This window comes from Esox lucius, chromosome 21 (genome assembly GCF_011004845.1).
Source record: "Esox lucius isolate fEsoLuc1 chromosome 21, fEsoLuc1.pri, whole genome shotgun sequence".
Taxonomy (NCBI): Eukaryota; Metazoa; Chordata; class Actinopteri; order Esociformes; family Esocidae; genus Esox; species Esox lucius.
In genome coordinates, this window is record NC_047589.1 from 16,652,748 (window position 1) to 16,680,040 (window position 27,293).

The 27,293-nt window shown below is 45.7% G+C and overlaps 1 protein-coding gene across 3 annotated transcripts in view; it reads right to left on the bottom strand.

Moving 5' to 3' along the window:
• Positions 1-311: 311 nt before the first annotated feature.
• rsu1 (Ras suppressor protein 1) overlaps positions 312-27,293 on the bottom strand; it is a 30,389-nt gene continuing 3,407 nt past the window's right edge. For all 3 annotated transcript variants that reach the window (XM_013139579.3, XM_013139581.4, XM_013139580.4), the window contains exons 4-9: positions 22,343-22,463; positions 20,152-20,270; positions 17,908-17,990; positions 17,685-17,799; positions 15,762-15,894; positions 312-1,769 (exon numbers count right to left, since the gene is read on the bottom strand). In XM_013139579.3, the coding sequence (XP_012995033.1) occupies positions 1,667-1,769; positions 15,762-15,894; positions 17,685-17,799; positions 17,908-17,990; positions 20,152-20,270; positions 22,343-22,463 (674 nt within the window). In that variant the 3' untranslated portion in view covers positions 312-1,666. The remainder of the gene's footprint in view (positions 1,770-15,761; positions 15,895-17,684; positions 17,800-17,907; positions 17,991-20,151; positions 20,271-22,342; positions 22,464-27,293) is intronic.

A 27,293-nucleotide genomic window follows, 5' to 3' on the forward strand; every position in this document is an offset into this window, starting at 1 on the left:
TGTGAACGAGCAGGACAGGCAGCGCCACGGTGGCCCGACACACACGCACACACACAGTTACTAAGAGTCATCAGCTGGTTACCAGGAGCGATGCAGCTGAAAGGTCAGCTCTAAGTAGATCTCACCTTCCCGTCCAACTGGCGTTATGACAGCGAGGTGTGTGTGAACGGGGGAGTGAGGTGTGACTTGGGCGACTTAGGGGGTGTGTTCTACATGACTGACCCGCTGTGCGTTAAGTTCAGTGTTTTGCTCCTCTAGAAACCAACCCTGTAGGAGTTAGCGAAGGGTTCGAGCTGACACTGACCAAAATGGAATTTCAAACAAAAGGTTTTGCTTTATTTAAAATATATTCAAAAACAGAACACATACAGTATATTGTAGCACCTGGCTTGATAAGATCCAGATCAAAAGCATTATTTTCACTGACATTATTAAGCTGATAATGTTACGGACAGTCGGTAGCAACAGGGCTCTGTGGTATGTTTAAAAATAACACCTTTCAGTAAAGATTCAGGCTATCAATGGATAGTCTATGGCTTGTCCCAGATAGTTGCACATGTATTTTAATGTCACAGAAGAAAATGGAACAGCCAACATTTTTGAAATACACCTGGGTCTCCAGATCATTGAGAAGTGCTACAGTGTAGTGTGGGATTGAGATCCTCGCCATGACTACAGAGGACTGCATGTGTAAGACAGCACATTGTTTCGGCTTGCGTCCCGTACCACAGATATTGCTGTAACATGGCCATCCCATTGTGACGAGCTACATGTTACCCTTTATTAAATGGGCTCCGGGGGTGTTTTGGGCACTGCTGGCCGCCGTAGCCCGGATAGCACAATTGACCTCGGGAGACCGCGGAGATACATATCTGTACGTTAGAAAACAAGGCTGTGAAGAAGGCGAGACACAGAGAAGGTAACAGACAGTGACTTTACGGCCGTCTCATCCCCTCCAGGGCCGGATACAACAGACACAGTTAAGACCCTTTAAAGCCATCTAAAATCCCTCTCTCCCCTTGGGCTGCAGCGCTTGCCTTTATTCAACCCGCCTCACCACAGCAGAGACAAGCAGTCGCCAGAGAGTGATGGAGGGGTCGTACAGAGCCCTTTTCATTTGGCCCATACTCCCCTCACCTCCTCCCTTTTACCCCCCCCCCCCCCCCCTCTTTGGTAAGCCGGATCAAATCAAATGTGGGGTGAAACTAATGCGGCCCGTCTATAGGGTGCTTTGTGTTGTAATATAAATACTAATGGCATAAAGCTAAATACAGAAATTAGCATCGGCCCCCGTCAGGACGAAGTACATGAACGAAAAGATCTGACCACTGCGGATATGATTTGGAAAACGATTTCACTCCATCACACATGAAGTGACAACAACGCTGAGGGTTCAAACCCCCGCTGTCAAAAACGTGAAACGTTTCATGAATTGGTTTGACGTGTTAGAGGTTTTACCGAATACTGCTAGATCGTTTAACTGGGGTAGTTGACTGAGGAGGAAGCCGACAGCACAAGTCACACACTAGTGGAACGTCATTCACGCAGTACAGTAATACAAAATGGATGTCTGTGTTCCTCTGATAAATAGAAAAAGGGGCCAAGGCACATGCAGTGAGGTCCAGCGCAGACAAACAGGTGGTCATCTTCTCATTCCTCCACTTCCTCATTTGTTTTTGGCAGCCAAGGGCTTGCGGCTGATCTTCTTGGTCTTGTCGTTGTTCTTCTTCGGTGGCTCGGGGTTGGCCTGCATGTGTCGGCCATATAGACTGCGGAGGAGAACAACATGTATTTAGGGTCCACACACCACAAGGAAGTTCACTCACAACTCCACTATTGTATCTCAGATCAAACTACAATCCATTATCAAACGGGCAGTATTCAGTTCAACGCCTTCATTCAAGTAGTCACTGCATAGACTCCCGTCATTCATAAACAGGGCTGAATAAACAGGCCATAATCAAAGAGTGTTTCCCACACACCGAAACCCATGTCCCTTTCTCCTTTCTCTTTCAGTCTTTATCTATGTGAGGCTAAACAGCTTCAACTGGGGATTATCCCGCAGAGGAAGAGGGAATTCACAAAGACAATTATTTCAGAACTGGGCCGCTCGGGGTGAGGATAAAACGAGGAGGGGGGTAAGGAGGGAGTGAGAGAGAGACAGAGACTCCTTTCCAGTCCACTGCTTGCTCAATCTCTCGCTGTGAGGGAAAACCACCCACAGGGCTGAGGAAAGTGACAGTGAGAGAGAGATGGAGTGAGGGACAGAGTGAGAGGTGGAGTGAGACATTGGGGTGAGGAATATGAAGAACAAGAGATGCTGAAGACAGGTTGAAGACCAAGACCGGTTGTAAACACCTGCAGAGAGGGGACGAAGACAGCAGTGAACAGGAGGGAAGACACGAGGTACAGAGGAGAAGTAATAAGGAGAGGAGGTAAAGAGGTGAGGAGGTAAAAGGGAAAGGTAAAGAGTAGAAGCAGTAAGAGAACAATCAATGAGGAGAGGAGGGCAAAGATAAGGGTGGGGTAAGAAGGACACGAGAAGAGAGACACCAGGGAAAGAGGAAGAGGAGCAGATGGGTACAGATGTCTGCTGATTCTTAGGCCCATGACCCACTCCCTGAGGGTAAATGAAGAGTGCCATTTGAGGAAAAGTTTAATTGCAAACCAGACAAATGTCAAGAGCCTGCTCAGCTTGGATTTGTGAAACAAGATCAGTTCTAACACAGTATTTACTGAAGGGACAGTACTGAAATTAAAAGTCATTCAGAGACTGTGAAACTCTTTTTCACACATACAAACACGCATGCGCTTGCACGCGCACACAGTTGTGACTTTCACACTGCATGGATGAAACACATTTTACATTAATAATGCACCCAGTTAACATTTCCCTTTTGACAAAATGTATATCTCATTAAACTTATCAGCATTTACAAGTTCTACTGGTGCGTTCTGCTCTAACTTTGACTCACTGTTAGGGCTCATACCTCAACAAAAGGCTAATTCAACCTTCTATAATGTCATCTCCTGTTCGAGCATGTCTATATAAGTAAAAAAATTTAAAATGTAATTCCTTAGACTGTTCTATTTCCTTACTTATCTCGAAAGTATTGGCAAATCTGAAATGGAGTTGGGCGTCCTGCCCTGTCTATCAGTGTGATGGAAGTCTCAGGCAGTGACTGGTTCGACATATATCTGTATTTCCCCAGTCTCGAGCCCCTCTCCTGGGGCCCGAGGAGTGGCTGTCCCCTCCTGACTCCTCCAGAGCTGCTGCTCACCCAGGCGTGGTGCTGTGGCCCAGGAGGAGGGGTTTGGTCAGGGGGCTAGGAGCCACTCCACTGGCCTCTGGGGGCCTTCAGTGTCTGGAAGAACAAAGACCTTAGAGAGATAGTTCTCCCTGCCTTACGCGGACATCAAAACCATGATGAAGAGCAGGGACAGACTCAGATATTAGAGGTACAAGGACAGAAGATAAGCACCTTACTGTCCATTATACTGAGAACACAACTCCTTGAGACAGACACCTACAGGGGGTGGGTGTAAAAGGGTCAGCCACACTACAGAGCCTATAGAGCAATTACAAGGAGATAAGTGCCTTGTTCAAGTGCAAAACAGTGGACAACGTGGAATCAAAATCATGCCCCATCTTAACCCGACTGACCCAGGATTCAACCGGCAACCCCTAGGACCGCTTATCTGCTTCCGTGACCACAGCTACCTGCCAGCATCACCAGGAGCGAGCAGGTAAGACCAGAAGAGGTGGATGCAGGGAAAAAAGGCACGTGGGAGTCTATAGGAGAGTAGGAACCCCGGGGAAGCGGAAGAGGGGTGACTGATGGAAGGAGCTCTGTAAAAGAGGTGCAGGATTACTCATGCTGTCAATATGTGGCGGGGCGGGGCACTCAGCAGTGTCATAACAGACCAGTGCGTCTCTGCATAATCGTATCGGACGCTCCCGTTGATGGATGATTTGGAAGACTGAGACGCTGAGAGAAAGAGAAAACAATCCATTGTGTCATAAAGAAAGAATCAATAGGGGGACAGAATAATACACCCAGATGAATGATGCATTGTCCGGGATTAAAGGAGTCACTAAAGAGGCAGGGGAGGAAATTGATGGCCATTGACCAGGGTCATGCGAATTGATAGGTGTACTTGTCAGTATAACACGTTGCAATTACTTGAAAGCATGAAGGGGTATCTCGTTACAGTTTGATTACACATACCTGAGTAACATTTCACTTTGAATGCGTTCGATTGACTACACTTAGCTGTTATGAACATGGCTTGATATAATATGTCTTGAATATGTTTATGACAATATGTCCCTGTGCCAGTCTCAGCAGAACATCCATTAGGTAGTGTGGGACATGTTGAAACTGACATAGATTGTAAGACTACAAATGGAAAATCAGACCCATGTTTACGTAACAGGATTGACTAAAAATGAAAGTACACTCTTTCACCAGTAACATGATTGACTCTATACATGAGGGTTCACTGCTTCACAAGTAACATTGTTGACTTTATAGGAGGGTTCACTCATTCACCAGTAACATGGTTAATTCTATACAGCAGAGTTCACTCCTTCACCAGTAACATGGTTTACACTATACTGGACGGTTCACTCCTTCACCAGTAACATGGTTTACACTATACAGGACGGTTCACTCCTTCACCAGTAACATGGTTGACACTATACTGGACGGTTCACTCCTTCACCAGTAACATGGTTGACACTATACTGGACGGTTCACTCCTTCACCAGTAACATGGTTGACACTATACTGGACGGTTCACTCCTTCACCAGTAACATGACTGATTCTATAGGAGGGTTCACTGTCACTTGCGTGTTAGACAGTGTATTGTAGTTGGCAGAGCCTGGTTGTGTGTGGCATGGTCGGGAGTCATCTGGGTCCATACATATAGGACTGTGGCTTGTCAGAATGATCACTGTTGACAGAAGCACGTACACAGACAACATCCCACAGTGTCAGAACTAAATTGGTCTTGTTTTCCATTGGTCTGATGAGGTTGGGGGGGGGGGGTGGAATCAACAAAGCACCCCTACTCTACAATTCTCCTCCTACTTCCATCTGTCTTCCCCACCTCCCTCTTTCTCTGACAGTCTGAAATGAAGGGAGAGGAGTATGAGTGGAATACTGAGGAACCACAGTGCAGACATGGGGGAGACAGTAGATGCACTGGGGGACACAGGGGAGACAAAAAAGGCACGAGGAAGACATGGGGGAGAGTAGAAGCATGGGGAATACATGGGGGAGACAGTAGAGGCACGGGGGAGACAGTAGAGGCACGGTGGAGACAGTAGAGGCACAGGGGAGACAGTAGAGGCACGGGGGAGACAGTAGAGGCACGGGGGAGACATGAGGGAGACAGTAGAGGCATGGGGAAGACATGGGGGAGACAGAAGAGGCATGGGGAAGACATGGGGGAGACAGAAGAGGCATGGGGAAGACATGGGGGACACAGTAGAGGCACGGGTGATTGTTAACTCTATTAACTTATATAATTCAATGATGGCTTTCATTTTGAAAAAGAAAATCTGAGTTAGCACTGCTAGCATAATATCCTGCTGCTAGAAGAACGGTAATGAAGCCTTGAATGGCCATCACTAACGATAACTGAATCGTGAAGCCTGCAAAGTGTTTGTCTATCCTGAACAAATTCCAATATCCACCAGAACTGTTTTATTTCAGGCTTCCTATTACGTAGCTACGTAAAGTTGTAGCCAGCTACATTTATTCTGTCCTGTCAGTCAGTCAGTCATTCAGTCAGTCAGTGACAGACTCCGTAAGAGACATTCACTCTTCTAGGTCGGCTCCGCTTACGCGGTCCAGCAAAAATTCTGGAAAGCCCCAGTACCCATTACTTTGTCAACAAGGCTAAAAGATCTCAGGGACTTTAATAGCGGCAGGACCTTCAGCAGTAAAGACTTCTCAGAAGTATTAAAAATACCAAACAATGGACATTTTTATGAAAGAATATTGTCGCATCCATCGAACAGTTCCAGGAGACATCGCACATTGATGCTGGTCTGGCGGTTGGTACTGGTTCATCTTAGATCTTCAATTCATGGTCAATTTAACCATTCTCTTTATTCGAAAACTGAAGCAGTCTTTCGTCCCGTCGTAAAAACTACAGTGAGTCGCCTAATCGCTCTCCTCTCCACTTCCTTCTCCACTGTCCCCTGTGTGAACCCAGTCCCCCCCCCCACTCTCTCTCAGGGGAAGATGTGTTATCCACAGAACTCTGTGAAACACACAGCCGCACACACCTGTCCACACACGCTCAAACACACATACAGAGTCCAAAATCGAAATCAATGAGGGCCAACCTGCCTTGTTACTAGTGTTCATGGGCGGCCGGTGGCGTGAGGAACCGAATAAACAATGATTTCCCATAGCATTGCAGTGGGCGGAGGGTGGACGTGACTGGAGGGGACCCCTGTGTACAGTTAAGCCCATTAAAAGAGGAAAAGCAACCCAGAGGACCTAATAGGTTTGGACTCCTGATGAGGTCTTCCTGACTCTTTACAAGACTGCTTCTGTTTTCTACAACACATGGTGTTCGACTGTGTACACCAGTTTAGGGACATTCCTAATTGAAACCAAAATGACTAGGGACAGGAAGTTCCCCACTGACCAGAAATCAATTACAAGAAGAGTGATCAATTATCAGTACAGGTCACTTGTAAGGTATGAACTCCCTTTACCTGGTCATTTAGCTCTTAATTAGGAACTCCCCTGGACTACTGAAGGGAAGTTTTGGTTTGGGTTTCTTGGGGGTTATCGATCTTTATAATTGTGCAGGAAGACCTTGGATAATTGATCTGATGTTAGGTGTCCTGTATCAATTCCCTTTTATGTTGTTTTGCAGCTATGTATTAAACGCCAATGCCATATCCTACATGCTAACAGATACCTCAACAACCAGGCTATCCACGGTTTCAGAATGAATCCTGATCTTGAGACGGCTCTGACAAGGTGATTGGTTGATTTGATTTTATGTCATACAACTCCATGTGCATTGCTTACATTACAGTAAGTCCCACAGCAATTAGGGGTTAAATGCTGTTCTTTTTTTTTTTTTCTATATTAAAATGTACTTAGTGCTTAGACTTGTAAGTACTAGTATCAGGTCAGGCCCCGAGGCCATGAGTAAGCGTTTTTCAGCATGACTTCTGTAGGGCATGGATTCTACAAGGTGTTCGAAGAAGTACCACATGTTACAGTGGTTCAAGCTGACACAATGTAGATTGCACGGCGGCACATTTATTTGGTGAACAGGCCATTCAATCGGATCCCAAAAATGCTCTACTGGGTTCAGGTCCGGGGGCGGCGTATTTCTTCTTCATCGCACCATTCTCTGTAAAACCTGAACACTGTTGAGTGTAAAAAGCCCAGGAGCGGCCATGTCTGAGAAACTGGCACCAACCTCCATACCCCTGTCAAAGGTGCTTAGCTCATTCAATATGGGAATGCCTCAACGCCTGCTGGCCTGCTGTATATAGCAACACGGCCATAGGGAGCCATGGGGCGGGAGAATCGGCTGGTGTACCCAATAACCTGCCAGCTGAGTGGTAATGGTATGTCTTAAAAGGGCCCAGACACTTGTTTTTGAGAAAATTAGACCCCCCCAGAGATTCACACTGTAATCCTCATGGTGCACTCATTGGTCCAAGGCCCTCTCAGAGCAGGCAACATGCAAATTTACAATGCCGAGGCAACCGATCACACAATTTCTGCCTTTGGAAAAGTGCTGCCTGTAGAACACAATTCATGAAAAACCATAGCCGGTGAAATGCACAGCATTTCCCTAAAACTATTAATTTGTCTGTGCATAAGGACAGGATAGGTCAGGTCAGATGGGGTGAGAGATCACCAGAGCACCATCACTTCTCATTAGCCAGCCAATAGGACAGCTCTACAACACAGGACCCAGAACGACCAGGGGCCTCCTGTAGGTTATCAATCAGATGACTCATTAAAGGACAAACATGCAGGAGCCTCCTCTAGCTGACTTTAGCTCTGCTTACTCTTTCCCTTTCTCTCTGTGTAAGTCTTCCTTCTCCCTTACCTTTATTCTTTCTCCCCCCACACACCTTTTCCCTGTCTCTCTATTCATGTTGTCCAATTTGTATTACGGCTTTGTCTAGTTCATCAGGCATGGGAGAGTTGAAGATGGGGACATGTGTCCTCAGAAGCAAACACCGACAGGCACTTCTTTCATCACACTGCTTGCTCAAACAGAAAGTATGCCAGAACATACAAGCTTTAAGTAGCGTTTCTCCGGCTAATGACCACAATTGAGTTTGTTACACTCTCAGGTTGGCGCCACACTCAGGCAGGCAGCAGTGGGCTGGTCAGTCAGCAACAATAGACTGTTCGATCATCTATAAGGTTACAGCTAATGATGTGGGCAGGCAGGAAGGAGGGAAAGAGGAGGGAAAGAGGAGGGAGGCGAGACGATCTGTCAAAATCCGGGAGCACAGCTCGTTTGTCATGCGTCTTAATTATTGTCATTTAGTCGCATATATCCTCCCCATGGATTTCCTGTGGCCGTGTCGCTATGGATTTACCCTGAGGCAGAGGGCTGGAACGCTTTTCAACTGTCCGTGGGGTTTATGGGTACACAGATCAGCGTTTCTGAACGCCAGCCTTCCAGAACCCTGAATAGAACACTCTTTGTTCTAACCCTGGAAAAGGACACCTGATTAAACTGGTCAGCTAGTCTTCCAAGGCCTCAATTAGTTTAATCAGTCAATGCTGTTTGGGTCACTCAGCAACTGGAGTTGGGAAACTGCTGCAAGGAGTCTGTGATACTGTGGCTAATTTGTATATGTTTGGTAGGGTTTCAGACTGTATGGAAACAAACAACCTACCCTGCCACTACAAGAAAACTACATGCCAAGTGTTTCCTCATTGTCCTGAGGAAAAGTCGTTTAGGTTTTTAAGTGTAAGGGATGAGGTGAAGAAAATTTTTCTAATGGCTGAAAACAAGCTTTGTGATGAAATCACTTAAGAACAAAAAGATGACATTTTCTGAAAATATGATTCTAAACAAACAATTAATATTACATCCAAAAAGTACAATTCTGTGAGATAATGCATCAGATAACTGCAGCGTTGTGGTAACAGAGTGGTCCAGGTAGGAGGGTAGCCTTTCAACGCCGTGAACCATTCAGCCCAAGCTGAGGCGATCCTATAGACAAGTTACATAGTTGGGCTAATATTCACAGCCATAGGAGACATGGTTGCCCATCCCTGGAAAACCTTTATTTGTTCATAACGACATGCATTGGCCAGATTACATTTAAAAGAACATTTATGATCTGTTGAAAAATAGGCACTAGGCAAGGGCTGGCCAACCCTGTTCCTGGAGAGCCACTGTCCTGTAGGTTTTCTCTTCAGCCTCATTTGTGACTAACCTGAGTCTGCTTTTCATCCAACTACTAATTAGAATCAGGTGTGCTGAATAAGAGTTGGAGAGAAAATCTACAGGACAGTGGCTCTCCAGGAACAGGGTTGGCCAGCCCTGCACTAGGCTATTTCATAAAGTAGCAAGTCTTCCATACGCGAGCCTCATGATCTTTTTAACCCGTTTGTTTCTTTTATCCATTGATTTAGTCACCCTAACTCTGGCCTCTCTTAAGTTCTAAACACTCCAGTAACATTTGAATGGATTGTGATGGAGACTTGAGGTTGGACCCTTGGTTTTCTTACTGTATTGTGTTCACAACTTACGTTTTGACCCATTGTTCACTGCCTTTTTAATGGAAGTGAAAGAAACGTATGGATCATCATGCAAGCTCCAGAAACCCTTTCACTGCAGGCTTAGCCAGCAGGCCTCTGTGCACTCATGTTTGCCTGGCAGGGCGTATTCATTAATGCATGAATATAATTAGCTAGGAGAAAGAGAGGCTAAGAAACTCTTCGGCGCACATTCAGCAGAATTATCGGACAAGGGCTAGCCATGCAGAAATGCCTGATAAAATATGCTAAAGTATAATGTGTGCGTGTGTGTTTGTTGGGAGACGTTAGATACACTAGAGAGAAGCCACGAGCAAAGGATTTTCATTTCCACAATATTTTGTTGGAATCAGCGTTATCAACAGCTGACAACCACATCCATCACCTCGCCTCTCTCATTGCACAGTCTGAGCTTCGACTGAATTTGAACTCACATTCCTACAACTCGACTGGAAGTCCACAGAGGTCGGTGGCTTCAATACACTTTAATCAGGTTACCCGCAAGTGGTGACCGGCCCCAAACTTAGAGCACTAAATAGGGAACGGGGTGTCATTTGGATCCACCTCCTGAGTCAGCAATATGGTTTGTAGAGCTGAGAACTTGGCTGTCTGGTTCCAGACCAGAAAAAAAAAACGCTAATAAAAACCTGACTGGTTGCTAATGATCCTGATACCCACACAGCACGGGGGGAGAAGACTCCCTAATCGACTTAAAGTACTGTACTATCCCCCAACTAGCCTTTTGGTACAGATTCATCTATTTCGCTTTAAGGCTCTGTCTGACGCCAGTGGTGGTAGTTACTAATTGTGCTGGGTTAAAGGTCATGCATATTTCATACAGAGCCTGTTCACCTGACAGAAAGAGTTGTGGGACTGACGGATGGTCAGCCGGACTGACAGACAGTGACAAATGGTTAGCCATGCTGCGCTCACAAAGGATTTACATATCCTCAACCCCAACGCTTTGCCGTTACAGATTTCAGATCTCTCTCTCAAAGAGAGGGCGGCTGGAGTTGGTCACGGATGAGCTTGTGCAAAGGGGGTGATTTTGACGTTCACACTGTTGAATTAGCGTTATGTTGATTTTTTTTTATGTTGTCAAGAGAGCAAACCTCTCAACTGGGACTAGATTTCTTATATCTGTTGCGTATCCTTCGTTGGTGCATTTAGTCAGTGGCTATCACCTCAGGAATCTCTCACGCTTTTGTTATTTACCTATGCAGGCCTCATATGACACATTGTTCCACCAGACCTTCTAAGAACAAGAGCGTGTGTTTGGGTGTTCCTTAACTGCTTTAGTTCCTATTCAGGTGTATTATGCCATTCTCTTGTCCACTAACCCTACAACACAAATCTTAACACCAAAGATAAAATGTTATAAAATGAACACCAAACCCCCCACCCACACACACACACACTCCAATACACTTGTGAGCACACAACCAAACACACACACACCATTTTAAGAACCACAGAGGATGAAGAGAAGACGGGGCATTATTTACCAGTCCCTACCCTCCTCTTGTAATGCCCTACTGACGTAGGCTTCACTAAGCCACACGAGACTGAAGATAAATCTCCAGAAAGAAAACCCTGGTGTTTCTGAATATCATTTGCCTTAGCATGGCTCTGATCCCAGACTAGAGTCAAACACTAGAACAACATGGAAAGAAAGCAGTGATGTGACAGAAGTGTTGGTATTACTCTGGGCTGAAGGGATGGTTGGACTAAACTCATACAGTATGATTACGGTTTTCTCTCTGGTGTAGACCAAAAGCAGGGACATGTGATTGCAATGTATTTGTTGTTCAAGAGGACATAGAAGAAAAATGCCTGCAATATACTGAATAGAAAACTATCCTTGAGCAAGAAATGAAAAACGCTGTGACATGTTAGGGACTACAAGTGATGTTGTGGAGAAGGACAGGGGACACCAGAGGGACAAACAGAAAGAAGGAGATTGGAGGAAGCGTCAGAAGCAAAAATGGGAGACAGATGAGTGCAAGAGACAAAGAGTGAGAGGGAGAAAGAGAGAGTGTCCCCGAACAGGGGTGTGTGAACGACATTGAGGAAGGTGTGAATAAAGCTATTGGCCCATGGAGGACTGAGGTATGAATCCTAAACCTGGAGGTCTGTTAACATCTGTCTGCTGTGAGACAACTGTTAACCCCCCACCATGTGCATACCAATATGCGCACACAGACACACCCCGATGGAGGGATGAAACAGAGGAGAGATACTCGTCACTCTCAGGCTCTTAGTGGGGAAAGTGAAAACGCACTAATATGAGCTAACACCTTCCTCCACACAAGTCAGCACCTCTCTGGCAGTCTGACTCAGAATGAGGATCACATTGTCTCTGTAGCCCATTTAAAATGGACGTCATGCTGAGTTCCCATAATTACAGCACAACAGGACACCGTGTCCAATATAGCTCATGTACCAACTGTGTGGATTCAGTCTGAAAGACGCAAAACCCATTTATTTCCAGCAAGCGAGTGTTCGAAAATCATTAACATGAAACCGCTACAATGGCATACAAATAAATTACAGAACACGTCCGCTCATGGAACTTCTGCAATAAAAATGCTTATTTTACTTCTCTGGTAGAATTGTATTTTCCACTTTGTGGAAGTGGAGGAAGTACACTGGAATTTATCTGACAGACTGGAATGGAAGATGCCCTGTTTCTATCTTATTATACACATTATGTAGATTTAGGCCTGGACGTGTTGCGTTCTTCGCCAAGTAGAACGATGTTAGATGTAGTTATGGTGTTTTATACAAATAAAAAACACTATGTAATAAAACATTAGATTCAAGCCCTCATTGAACGCGCTACTTCCAGAGCGCCTCTTGACAGACACTAATAAATGTATGTACAAGTGTATATGTCTGAGTAGGCTGAGGGAAGACCTTACTCTGCTCATCTTAATCGGTGTAAAGTTACAACATAAATTATACACGTTGTTTTTCAATCTTCATAATTATTAGGGCATGTAAACAGCATAATCAGATTTTGGTATAATTGATCATAGCATGTGTTAGCACCAGCAGTGCAAGCTGGTGCTTGCACTTTATTTTTGGAAAACAATGTAATGTTTTAAATCTAACTATTACATTAATCTGACTATTCACAATAATGGCATTAGTGGTGAAAGTAAGCGACAGTGGCACTGAAGTTACCAAATCATATCCACAAGATCATTTGTCTTGACGAATCAGCAAATCGATGAGGAAATATAGACGACTTGTGAGTCAAGTTATAAGTGAGAGGCTCAGTGTATTCTTAGACAGGGGTGACAGTAGGATGACAGAGAAGTATGTCAAAGAGTGCGCCGACAGACACGAGGATGACACAGTTTTAGATAAATAGTCACAAAGACGTGGTTGTGCCAGGTCAGAGACATTTATACAGACATACACATTCACAAACACACCAAGTGCAGAAATATCAGTTCCAGTGTGCGGTTCTGGTCTCTCTGTAGATGTAGGATCAGAAGGATATTAAACCATTTAAACAAAGGGATTTGTTCTGTCTCAGTGCCTGTGTCAATGTCAGCGCCTGTGTCAATGTCAGTGCCTGTGTCAATGTCAGTGCCTGTGTCAATGTCAGTGCCTGTGTCAATGTCAGTGCCTGTGTCAATGTCAGTGCCTGTGTCAATGTCAGTGCCCGTCAGAGTGTGAGCGTCCGTCTCATTGCCAGTGTCAGTGCCCATCTCAGTGCCAGTGAAGGTGCCCGCCTCAGTCTTAGTGCCCGCCTCAGTCAATTGTGGGTTCGATTACAGGCTCAAAATGGCCAGAAACAAATAACTTTCTTCTGAAATCTCGTCAGTCTATTCTCGCTCTGGGAAATGAAGGCTATTCCATGCGAGAAATTGCCAAGAAACAGAAATCTCACAGAACAGGTTCTAAACAGAACAGAAAGAGGAGGGGGAGGCCCCGGTGCACAACTGAACAAGAGGATGAATACATTAGAGTTTAGTTTGAAAAACGGATCCCTCACAGTTCCTCAACTGGCAGCTTCCTTAAATAGTACCCCCAAAACACCAGTCTCAAACTCAACAGTGAAGAGGTAACTCCAGGGATGCTGGCCTTCTTAGGCAGAGATGCAAAGAAAAAGCCATGTCTCAGACTGGCCAATAAAAATAAAAGATTAAGATGAGCAAGAGAACACAGACACTGGAGAAAGACTGAAAAAAAAGTGTTATGGATAGACAAATCTAAGTTTGAGGTGAAGAAGAACATTTGTGAGACGCAGACCGAATGAAAAGATGCTGGAGGAGTGCTTGACACCATCTGTCAAGCATTTTGGAGGCAATGTGATGGTCTGGGGGTGCTTTGGTGGTGGTGGTGAAGTGGGAGATTTGCATAGGGTAAAAGGGATCTTGAAGAAGGAAGGCTATCACTATTTTGCAACACCATGCCATACCCTGTGAATGGCGATTGATTGGTGCCAATTTCCTCCTACAACAAAACAACGACCCAAAGCAAAGTTCCAAACTACGCAAAAACTTTTTTGGGAAGAAGCAGTCCGCTGGTATTCTGTCTATAATGGAGTGGCCAGCACAGTTACCGGATCTTAACCCTATTGAGCTATGGGAGAAGCTTGATCGTATGGTACGTAAGAAGTGCCCATCAAGCCAAACTAACTTGTGGGAAGGGCTTCAGGAATCACAGGGTGAAAGGTCTGTAAGGCTGTAAATGCTGGAAATAGAGGACTCCTTGATTAAAGCAACATTTGAAGAACAGAATTATTATGCCAATGATTATTTCTAACCTTGTCAATGACTATATTTCCTATTCAGTTTGCTAGATTTCCAATTCAAACTAATTTCAAGCACGTTTTCATGGAAAACAAGGACATTTCTAAGCGATCCCAAACTTTGGAACGGTAGTGTATGTTTCAGTGTCCACTGTGCCACAACAGAAATACAGTTGACAGTATTATACTATTCCTTCAACATACATAGGATATAGGTGCATATCATTTTGGTCACAACTGTACTACAACACCACTCCTCCAACAGGAAAGCATGCCCCAAGCTACCCATGGTAATTGATTTTATTCAAGTTGTAGGTGAAATAACACCAGAGAGACAGACAGACAGAAAGTGGAACTGGCTGCGTTGTTCCAGAAAATAAAATATTCCAAATCCAAAATAAAACTGACCTCTATAAGGGGACTAAATTAGCCTTACCATCCACACACACCCTCTCTTTTTTAACAGGCAAAATAAAAAGAGAGAGCGAGATGGAAAGCAAAGACAGAGAGATATAGACAAAGGCTAAGCATTAAACAGACAAGCAGTGTTAACCCATAGCAGATAGCGACAGCTACAGGTCTGCGTTGTTGTTGGAAGCACTGCGTTTCTCCCTGTTGTTAACTCTGGTCTCGAGGTGTCCTCCCCCAACACCATGTTGCACAGACTAGCTCTGTATGACTATCCATCACCTCCATGTCCGCTGCATCGCTCCATCCCTTTATTTATGTGTTAGGGGCTGAGAGTCTGGGAGACAGGTGGCTAGAGCACAAACAGGATCAGAGCCAGAGGAATCGGAAGAGCTGCGTTTTCCTGTTCGACCTGGGCAGGATTTACACAGTGGCTCTTCTTTATCCCCATGTTAAACCTTACCTATCCCCAGGCTAGAGCTGTTCCCCGTCACCTCTTTAATAGGGGGGGGGGGGTCGGTATGGCGCGGCGGCTGGTTCAGTCCAGCAGGGGAGAACAGAAGAGAATGGGTCCGGACGTGTTCCAGAGGCCAGACGAGAGCAGGGGAAGGTAGGAGGGGGCAGGCAGACAGTGTGACTGACAGGCTTTCCAAACACAGATAGCTGCATGCATGAAAGTCACGGACACACACACACACACACACACACACAGACACACACACCGTGTCTCCCTTTCTTCACTTAGAGCCCCTGCCCGTGTGAGGTGGCGAGGTAGCTTTACTACAGGTGATGGGTGCAGACAGACAGAACTTACTACTTGTAGGTCTCGGAGCGGACATATTCAAACACATGGGAGACTCCCAGCTGGAACTGGTCCGCTATGGGGGTCACCCAGGGATTATTCTCCGCCTTGAACACCTGCTTAGGACCAGTCAGGTCCAGGTTACCTGAGGAGAGGTGGCGGGGAGGGAGGGAGGGAGGGAGAGGAGGGAGAGGTCAGCAGACAGAGAAATGGGAGGGATGGGAGAAAAGGAGGGAAGGCAGAGGGAGAGAAGGGGTGAGAAAATGAACAATGTTCGGAAGACATTACGGTCGGCGGATCGTCGGGCTAATGTGGATGATGGTAACCCCTCTGGGGCTAATTAAGAAACTTTTGATAAGCCCATCAGAGAGAGGGCTGTCGGCACCTAAATTAAACACCCCCGAACCAACGCCTGCTGCTCTTCTCTTACAGTTTAACAGTTTTTAGGGAACTTTGACAATGAGAGTGAATTTCCGAAACTAAATGATTTGATACCTGTAATAAAATGGATAAATATTACACTTATTTGAAGCCTCTAAAATAGAATAATCGTTGCCACTGCTTCCCCTTAATCCTTAGCACTTTTTTTGCTCTCTCATTCCTTCTCTCAATCCCTCCATCGGTCTTATGGTTACAGGATGAGCTGGTGTCTGTAGCCAGTGGAGCAAGTCACTCTTCTCTCCTGTGAGGTTTTGACAGCTACACTATCTGCTTGCTCTGGTATCCTCATACGCACTCAGCAACTGGTAGGAGGGGCCACCCCCCCTTCTTCCTTCTTGTAGGTCCTCTCGTTCCACACCACCGTTTCTCCCTCCCTTCTTCCCTTTCTAACACTTCATCCTTTCCACCCTCCATCTATCTTACCATCCTCCTTCTCACAGCCTCCCTGTTTGTATCCCCCCCCCCATTTCCCTCCCACTCTCTCTGCCCCTCCCTCCCCCCCCCATTTCCCTCCCACTCTCTGCCCCTCCCCCCCCCCCATTTCCCTCCCACCCTCTCTGCCCCCCCCCCCATTTCCCTCCCACCCTCTCTGCCCCTCCCTTCCCAACCCCCCCCCCCATTTCCCTCCCACCCTCTCTGCCCCTACCTTCCCAACCCCCCCCCCATTTCCCTCCCACCCTCTCTGCCCCTCCCTTCCCCTATTTCACTCCCACCCTCTCTGCCCCTCCCTTCTCCCATTTCACTCCCACCCTCTCTGCCCCTCCCTTCTCCCATTTCACTCCCACCCTCTCTGCCCCTCCCTTCTCCCATTTCACTCCCACCCTCTCTGCCCCTCCCTTCTCCCATTTCACTCCCACCCTCTCTGCCCCTCCCTTCTCCCATTTCACTCCCACCCTCTCTGCCCCTCCCTTCTCCCATTTCACTCCCATCTCCCTCCCACCCTCTCTGCCCCCCCTCATCTCCCTCCCACCCTCTCTGCCTCTCCCTTCCCCCCTCCCACCCTCTCTGCTGTGGTTTTCTGTGGCCCTAATGAGCCCAGAGCAGGGAGACTGGGATTAGAGAGGCGTGACAGGGAGATTCTAATCAGCTCCACAGACAGAAAGAGACACAGCGAGACAAAGGGAGTGGGGTAGGTCTCTCTCTCTCCCTCCCTCCCTCCCTGTGTTACATCCATCTCTGTCCCTCTCTCACACCCTCTCTTGGTCTCTTTCTAACTCGGTCCTCCTCTCTCCTGGTGGGTTAGTGATAAACATCTCAATTGGATGGCCTGAATGGTGATGTCCATGGATTCTATGAAGGGGTTCCATTGGTGAAGGGTCAGTCTACACTGTTCTGTACAGCCTGTCAGACAGATAACTGACCCATGGCGGGGTCTCAACCGTCTGTGGATCTGTCAAGCATGCATTCTGAAGCAGACAGACAGGCGACCGGAGGAGTAGTCAGCTTCCTCGACACCCCCACACGTGTGTATGCGTGTGTGTGTCTGAGTGTTACCCAGTTCTGGAGGCAGTACGGTGAGCCGGTTGCCCTGGATGTGGAGCTCTTTGAGCTGGGTCAGGTCTCCAATCTCTTTAGGCAGCGATATCAGGTCATTGTCCCTCAGGCTCAGCTACGGACAGAATGGAGAGGGAGGGAGAAAGAGAGAGGAAAATGTGTAAAGAAGCGCATTGTGTTTGAAAAGACTTTTCAGTGGGTGATATTTAGATAAATTACTCACTATCTGCAGCTTGCCTAGCTTGCCGATGTCAGGAGGAAGAATCTCAAAGTCGTTGTCACTGAGATAGAGCGCACGCAGGGTCGCTGCAATTTACACAGCAGTCCGTTAGAGTGAGAGAGGGTGAGCGCGTGTTTGTGTGTGTGTGTGAGCGCTGGACCAGGTCGAAGTGATCAATAACACAGTCACGGCCGATTAATGATGACTTGCGAGCGCTGTGCAGCTGACACACACACAGAAACAGGTCAAACATACATTTGCGGCCGTAGTTGGGGGGAGAAATCTTCATAAACGCATGCTGACATACTTGCAAGAGAGAAAGCTGAGCTCAACTATTTTGATTCTGATTCTCACACACTCTCACACACACTCTCACACACACTCTCACACACACTCTCACACACACTCTCACACACTCAGCCCATGCCTTTGCTCTCATACTCCCTTCAAAATGGAGATGGGTCCGTTAACAACTAGCTAACTATCATTTGAATGTCTCCAAACACCTTTCAATGTTTGTTAAGATCCACTGCAGATTTATTTTCACTTGGTTAGAAAGTTATTTCATTGTTGGTTTAACTGTTTTAATCGCCTGAGAGGAATTTGTCCTACAGCTTTTTTCCTAGCATGAGGATGTTAGCTTATCGTGATGAATGAAAACATCTCATAAGGGAATCTGGTCTTTTCGACCAATGCCTGAAATCAAGTACTTAAGGCATATGCATAAGAATATATATTAAAAAGAATAATAACACATAAGCCCAACGCCAAAACATAAAAAATCCCAAAATTTTTCATAGTATATGCACAAAACAACATGCTACATTTCAACTGAATAGCATAACTCTCTGAGGTCCAAAGGGAAAAATAAACCATGGACCCTAGCAACATCCCAAAATTGCTCTATTCAGCAGGAAAGTGCATTCACCTGGCACATAGACCCCCCCCCAAGCCCTGCCCCTTCCCAGTATCTCTCTGATTGTCTTTAATCATATGCACCTCATTCATTAATCAGACCCTGTTTAATTTGGGCCGACAATTACTACTTATGCACCGCTGTGTGTGTGTGTGTGGGAATCGTAGCGGGGGGGCCTCCTTCTGCTTTAATGGATGTTGGTGTGTGAGGGAAGGGGAGGGGCATGATGAGGATAGGGTATGAGATTAAAATGAAGTTGATTGCTGTGTGAATAGTGCTTTCATTATGTCATCATCAGTGTTAAAATAACAGGCCATTACCAGTCTAGCACAGCACAGAGGTCTGTGAGAGAGACAGAGACAGAGAGAGAGAAGGCTGGGAAACTGAAGGGAGGTGCTTGGGAAGGTGATGATGCGCCTGCTGACGAGGACACTGGTGGTGTGAGCGAAACGGTGATTAGAGACAGGGGACACAGTCTCCACCTCAGCGTTCACTCAACTACATGTTTCAGTTCAGCGGATGGGAATTCAGAAGATGTGAACTCACTCACGCCATAGTTCCTCATTTATATTCGGGCAGCAATAATAATAATAATATACAGTAAGTACACATTATAAAGTACACAAACATTCATTTAGGCCCTTATAAATCACTTATTAATGGACTAATTCTCCAGTCGGTGCAACTGTGAATTCATGAGAATTAAACATGAATAATTAGAATACTCTGTCAAGCAATAGGATGCATATCTTTTGTAAAAGATTATACGGAGTACAAAAAATATTAATAAAAAGCAATTAGCAAAATAAATGTATTCCTAACCCACACTTATATGAGGCCATACAAAATACTTATTTAAGGATTGTTAAACGGCTTATAAAGACCGTTAAAAAACATTTTAAAATAAAATGTTTATTAAATCTGCCATATTTTTGTATATTGCCAGAGTTAAGAAAAACTGCTGATTGGATAAAGAACTAATGTCAGACTGGAAGCACCTGTCGCCTCAAATAAAAGTTATTTTTAATTTCTAAACATTAACACACTGAAGAATGAAAAAGCCAATACGTTTGGCTCTCTGTATTTCTGATGCATACCGGACTAAGAAATAAGATCTTTACGATTCCATTTTGAGTGCAAACCTACTGCATAATTTACGATTTAATCGTAAGTGTTTGCGTGATGGTACTCTATTTAAAATAATGTGATTAATAAATGACTAATAAATTATTTCCTAATTCTTTAAGTGAGTAGATGCAATAAATAGTTTTATAGTGAGTAGATGCAATAAAATGCTACAAGGTTTGTGTTCATTTGCGCGTGTGACTCACTGAGGTAGAAGAAATTCCCAGGGAGGGAAGACTCGTTCAGATTGTTGTAGGTCAGGTCCAACACCTCCAGAGCAGGCAGGGATCCAAAGCCTCGAGGCAGAGAACTCATCCTGTTCATACTACACGCGCACACGCGCACACACGCACGCACGCACGCACGCACGCACACGCAACACAGTTTAACCAACTCACAGCTTTCAATAACATTTTATCAGGCAGTCAGATGTGATTATCAGGCGTTCAGATCCTTACTCTGAGTGCAGAAGAAACTAACATCTGTGGTCGTAGGGTAGCCTTTGGCCAGAGCAGGGAGTTTAGGTAGTTAGGCAATTAAAGAAGGTCCCACCGTGTTTTTGACCCGCTCGTCCTTCATGATTGTGAGCTGTTCTAAAATTCATTAAAAGGAGGTCAGGAGGAAGAGCACAGGGGGGTCCCAGGGAGATCAGGTTCTGATTGACTACAACCTCTTAAGCCTCTGTCTGGCTAGTCCATATGTCTTCAGGTATTACATGATCAAGTTCAATACGACCTGAGGTTGTCTCCAAGAGACAGAACACACTGCGGAGCGCCTCGCTTTCAGGGACCATTTCAAAATCAAAAACAAATTGATTCCGCGAAGCCACAATGTTTCAGAGGCAATTACAGGTCGGGAAGTAGAGATTGTTTTGACAAATGTTATCAGGTAAATAGTTCCACCCGCGCGCAGGCACACACATACACAACCATGGTGCACAAACGCGTGACCCTACACGGCGCTGAGCGGAGCAGTCAGTCCTGAATACGTCTGCAGGGATTATGTCTCCAGATGATGGCTGGGAGATGGTACCACTGACAGCCAATCAATAAGAAATGCAGAATGTCAGCGCAGCGGAAGAGATTGGAAGAATTTCTGTAATCCTGCGTGACATTGAGAACAATCCCTTATCTTGGGCTCCCATCTCTGTGTTACAGGGACGAGGGAGGCTGCTACCAACAGCTGGTCTCCTTAAAGGATTCGGGTCTGGAACCTTAATAGTCAACTGTTCATCTGCCATCTTTTGACTGCGACTGCCTTGGAGCAGAACACCGCCAGATTAACGAGAACAGGACCAGAAGAGGAGGAATAAAAAGGATGATACCATTCAGTGATTCTTATTTAGGAGATCACCGACTCACACCACAGACGTGGTCTCACACACTCTAGACATTGTCATACATCTACACACTGCACAGCCCCCAGCAGACCTCAACACCACCAGAACACTGCACAGCCCCCAGCAGACCTCAACACCACCAGAACACTGCACAGCCCCCAGCAGACCTCAACACCACCAGAACACTGCACAGCCCCCAGCAGACCTCAACACCACCAGAACACTGCACAGCCCCCAGCAGACCTCAACACCACCAGAACACTGTACAGCCCCCAGCAGACCTCAACACCACCAGAACACTGTACAGCCCCCAGCAGACCTCAACACCACCAGAACACTGTACAGCCCCCAGCAGACCTCAACACCACCAGAACACTGTACAGCCCCCAGCAGACCTCAACACCACCAGAACACTGTACAGCCTCATCTTGACCGCAACATTAACACCACCAGCAAATAACAGAAAGGGAATAATGGCTACACACTCCTATTATTTACCAACGACTGGGTTTCATTTGGTCCCTTTGCGCTGTACACCAGTATGGGAGTCATGGTCTTTGACATTAAGAGAGAACCTTGCTCTGTGTCTTCCACTGTCAGCTGCTACATTCTGCCAGTCTTTTTGTTCTGGGTTAACTATGAACAAACAAAGGTAAATTACTCAACATGTACGAGCGCACACTCTCCCCTCCACTACAGCTTGTTAGCTAGATGGTGCAGGGATGTGAAGGGATAGCTAAAGAGTTAAAGCCACTAGAACTGGAGGCTTTGAGTGGCTAAATTACAGGGGTGAGGTGATTTGAGTCCCAACTAGAGATAAGGAAATAACAAGGTCCCTGCCAAGACAGTTCAGTTGAGCACAGAGACACAGACATGCCCTTAGAGGAAACGAGAGACTGGCAAATAAACAAGGGCTCAATTAACACTGCGTCTCTACTGTCTCGGGCATGCCTGACAACTGGGCTTTGTGGGCTTGGAATGAGGATGATGGAGGCATAGCTCGCACACACACACACGCACGGATATGGAACATAAATGCATGGAGACGCACAGCTCACCCAAGGTTGAGGTGTTTGAGCTTCTGCAGGCTGCTGATCTGAGTGGGCAGCTCTTCTATCTGGTTGTTAAACACATTGAGAACCTCCAGGTTCTTCAAGTCAGCCACGTTTGCTGGAATGGCTGAGAGAGAGAGACAAGGGGAGAGAGAGACAAGGAAGAAAGAGACAAGGGAAGACAGGATGAGGAAGAGGGATTGGTAGAGAAAGACAGGGAGAATATAAGACAACCTATCAACCTGATCATAAATCCAACCCAGGAGAAACAGCGCCTCATCCTAAACCACCGCCATTTCACTCCTAGCCTATTCATTTTTACTCAATGTTGCATACTCTTTCATCACTTTAAAACACACATACCTACAGCTCATATAATCATAGTCACAGGATTGCCACCAGAGCTGCTACAGTCAAAGCCTGACGTTGAGGTACGACCCAGTCTGTCTTAACAAGCCCATTAACATCCTGTCTATGTTTGATGGCTCAATTAGCTGCTGTTTAGCCCTGAGCACCAAGGGCAGAGGTTTGATATGTTAACAATGGAGTAGATTTGTTCCGTTCTTCTGATTCTCCTGGACAACCCCCTGGCCTCCTCAATCAGCGCCGCTAACCCTCCCCACATCAAGTCAATTTTGAGAGGTTTGACGGAGATCGATGAAGAGATAACGAGATGAAGCCTCTATCCGATTAGAGACCTGATCAGTGGCGCCGCTGGTGTGTTTTGGTTGATGGAGGGAGTGTGTACAAACAGAGGAGGTCAGGACTACCTGACAGGAATGTCTCTGGGAAGATCACTGGGCCTGAACGTGCCCCTGGCATTCTGACATCGCATCAGAGGGACATGTCACCAAGGCAATAGTCTCAGAGGTGTTTGTGGGTCTGCACATTTGTATGTGTGTGTTGTCTTCGGACAGCGGCAAAGAAACATTTTCATTCTAGCCTAACTATTTGCAGAAAATATATGTATGATCAATGTATGATCTATGCAGTCTGTAGATATAGTCTAACATGTTGAATTCCAGTATGATCTACCTAGTCTGTAGCTATAGTCTAACATGTTGAATTCCAGTATGATCTATGCAGTCTGTAGCTATAGTCGAATTACAGTGTTCAAGGGGAGAGAACATTTCTGAAAACCAAAGTAGTACAACAAGCTTGGGTGTGTGCATTTGTGAACTTTACCTCAGGAATTTTACCTTCAACACTGTAAAAGTTAATAGATTATGTCTGGAGCAGTAGTAGGCAAGTGGGGGGTTTTTCCTAGCCACTGAAATTCAACACTACTGTTGTTTGCTCCTTGGGGTTTAAGGCTGGGTGTCTCTGTAAAGCACTTTGTGACAACTGCTGTTGTAAAAAGGGCTTTATAAATAAATTTGATTGATTGATTTGATTGATAGGCAAGTAGTCTCCTTCGTAGCATTCTATCCACACACACACACACACACACACACAGATGTTTGTACAGCTACCCTCATGGGGACCAGAAAAAAGAAATTGCATTCTCCCTTGCCCTAAACTTAACCCTATACCTAACCCTAAACCTAACCCTAACCTTAACCTCAATGAAGTAACATTTATGCCTAAACTTTACCTAGATGTAATGCCTAACCTTAACCAATAACGCCTGGACCTTAAAGAAACCCCAATTCTAACTATAAAATCAATTGTAAGTTTGACCCTAAACCTAAACCCTGAGCCGGAAATTGACTTTTGCCTCACAGGGACCGGCAAAAGGTCCCAATTAGGTCAATTTTTTCTGGTTTTACTATACTCATGGGGGCATTTGGTCCCCATTCGTTCAGTAAGACCTAACCCACACACACACACACACTTTATCTAACAAGGTAAATAAACTAAGAACACATCCCTTTTAAAACAATCAACCTGGAAACAGTTAGGGTTTACATTCTTGCACCAGGATAGAAAGCTCTGGGATTAGAACCAGGGACCTTGGGTTCATAGGCCTAACCTACCTGACAATTACACAACCCTGCCGCCACCAAATTGATCTGGCTAGCTACAATTTGCTGGCCAAATAATTTCAGTAGGAATTTCAGTGAGGCAAATATGCAGTGACTATGCAGTTTGTTAACAGAGCATGACTGGTTCTCCTAGGCTATGGTTACAGCACCTGAGGCTTTTACTGTGGACAAACTATCAGTGTGTGTGTGATTGCTGGTATTAAGCCGAGTGAATGTTTAAACCATCCACAAAGCATTGATACCAATAATTTCTGCCATGAGGTTTTCAAGCATGGATCAGAAAGCATAAACTCCAAATGTAATTTAATACACACTCCTTATCACGCGATTCTCACACTGTGGGTTTCACGTGCTCAGTGTGCCTTCTTCCCAAGTCCAAGTCACAACTGTTTAATTCAGAGTCGTGACTCGAATTCCAGCTCCAGTCTTGAGCACAATACTAGAGTATACAATGTGTTGGAGACCATTTCTCTTTATCTATCCCAGTGGTTTATCCCGCATCACAAAATCAATTCAATTCAGGCTGATTCTCAATGGGCCGGTGAATGTCCAGTGAATCAATGCAGAGTGATATAGGGTCAGAGTACTAAGTCTGGCCATACACATACTGGCTTATTAAGTAGGCCCACATCCATACAACAATCTGTATTGATCTCCATACACACGATTTATTTATAACACCCTGCATTTCCTTATTTTCTTAATTGTGAGACTCTTCGGTACGCTAAAGGCAATACGATTTCGTCATTAAAAAAAATGTGTATGCTTGTGGTGAAGTGAAAGTCTCAAAGGAGATTAATGAGAGAGAGAGAGACAGAGAGAGAGAGACAGAGAGAGAGAGACAGAGAGACAGAGGTGAGCGAGTGTGATATTAAGCGTGGGTATGAAGAGGGTATGATATTAGGCGTGGGTGCGTCTACAGTGTGTGATATTAGGCGTGGGTGCGTCTACAGTGTGTGATATTAGGCGTGGGTGCGTCTACAGTGTGTGATATTAGGCGTGGGTGCGTCTACAGTGTGTGATATTAGGCGTGGGTGCGTCTACAGTGTGTGATATTAGGCGTGGGTGCGTCTACAGTGTGTGATATTAGGCGTGGGTGCGTCTACAGTGTGTGATATTAGGCGTGGGTGCGTCTACAGTGTGTGATATTAGGCGTGGGTGCGTCTACAGTGTGTGATATTAGGCGTGGGTGCGTCTACAGTGTGTGATATTAGGCGTGGGTGCGTCCAGAGTGTGTGATATTAGGCGTGGGTGCGTCCAGAGTGTGTGATATTAGGCGTGGGTGCGTCTACAGTGTGTGATATTAGGGATGGGTGCGTCCAGAGTGTGTGATATTAGGGATGGGTGCGTCCAGAGTGTGTGATATTAGAAGTGGGTGCGTCTACAGTGTGTGATATTAGGCGTGGGTGCGTCTAGAGTGTGTGATATTAGGCGTGGGTGCGTCTACAGTGTGTGATATTAGGCGTAGGTGCGTCTACAGTGTGATATTAGGCGTAGGTGCGTCTACAGTGTGTGATATTAGGCGTAGGTGCGTCTAGAGTGTGTGATATTAGGCGTAGGTGCGTCTACAGTGTGTGATATTAGGCGTAGGTGCGTCTACAGTGTGTGATATTAGGCGTAGGTGCGTCTACAGTGTGTGATATTAGGCGTAGGTGCGTCTACAGTGTGTGATATTAGGCGCAGGTGCGTCTACAGTGTGTGATATTAGGCGTAGGTGCGTCTACAGTGTGTGATATTAGGCGTAGGTGCGTCTACAGTGTGTGATATTAGGCGTAGGTGCGTCTACAGTGTGTGATATTAGGCGTAGGTGCGTCTACAGTGTGTGATATTAGGCGTAGGTGCGTCTACAGTGTGTGATATTAGGTGTAGGTTTGTCTACAGTGTGTGATATTAGGCTTAGGTGCGTCTACAGTGTGTGGTATTAGGTGTAGGTTCGTCTAGAGTGTGTGATATTAGGTGTAGGTGCGTCTACAGTGTGTGATATTAGGTGTAGGTGCGTCTACAGTGTGTGATATTAGGTGTAGGTTTGTCTACAGTGTGTGTGAAGAGTATGTCCAGGTTCAGGTTCCAGTTGGTGTAGCCTGAAGGGGACCCTGTGACACGTCCGAGTAGTTAATGCCAGATAGACTGATGGTAATAGGGGATAATGGGGGGGGGGCATGTCAGGACCGGCTGCCAGGTAATGTGCCCCAGCCTTCAGTTAAGCATCAGCCATCTCCCCATTACCCTCCATTTCCATCTCTATCACTTCTTCTTGCTCTCCTTTTCCCCCTCCCTCCATCACTGTTTCGTTGACTGCGTCTGCCTCTCGTCATCCCACAGGGAAGGTATGCACCTGCTAGCTAGGTCACCCTCCTCTTCACCTTCCTCCTCCTCTCTAATGAAAGGCCCTCCAAATGTCACTGTTATTCCTGAGTACCATGAAAAGTTCAAAAAGATGACATGCTATCTTCTATATCTGGGAGATCTTTAAAGCCAGCAGGACACTATCAGAGCCCCGGGGTGAGAATCAGGAGAAAACGATAAAGAGTCAGGCTGTAAACCACTGCTCCATATTTACAGTAATTTGCTGTGTAAAATAAATATATTACAGTGACGAACATTCGTGCTACCTGACCAATCAAATGAGAGCACCTGAAACACCTGGAGGTAAATATGCATGATGATAATGATGTTAATTAGCTAATCCTAAAACCACTCTTTCATCTTTTTCCATAAATAGCATGTAGAGAGAAATGTTTAATCTCACTTTATGACATCTTCATGGGGATTAAGATGGGGAACAGAACAGGAAATTCAAGATACGAACGGAATGAGGTAGGTTAAATGTGCCTATATAACGCAACTAGTTAGATGTGAACCTCTAAGCTACCGGCTGAAGTCATCTTAATATCAACCCAGTCTAACTGAAGATGTAGAGCAAGGTCCTGTGAATGTGTGTTCAGTTGAATCCCTAGTGGGCTTGTTCTAAA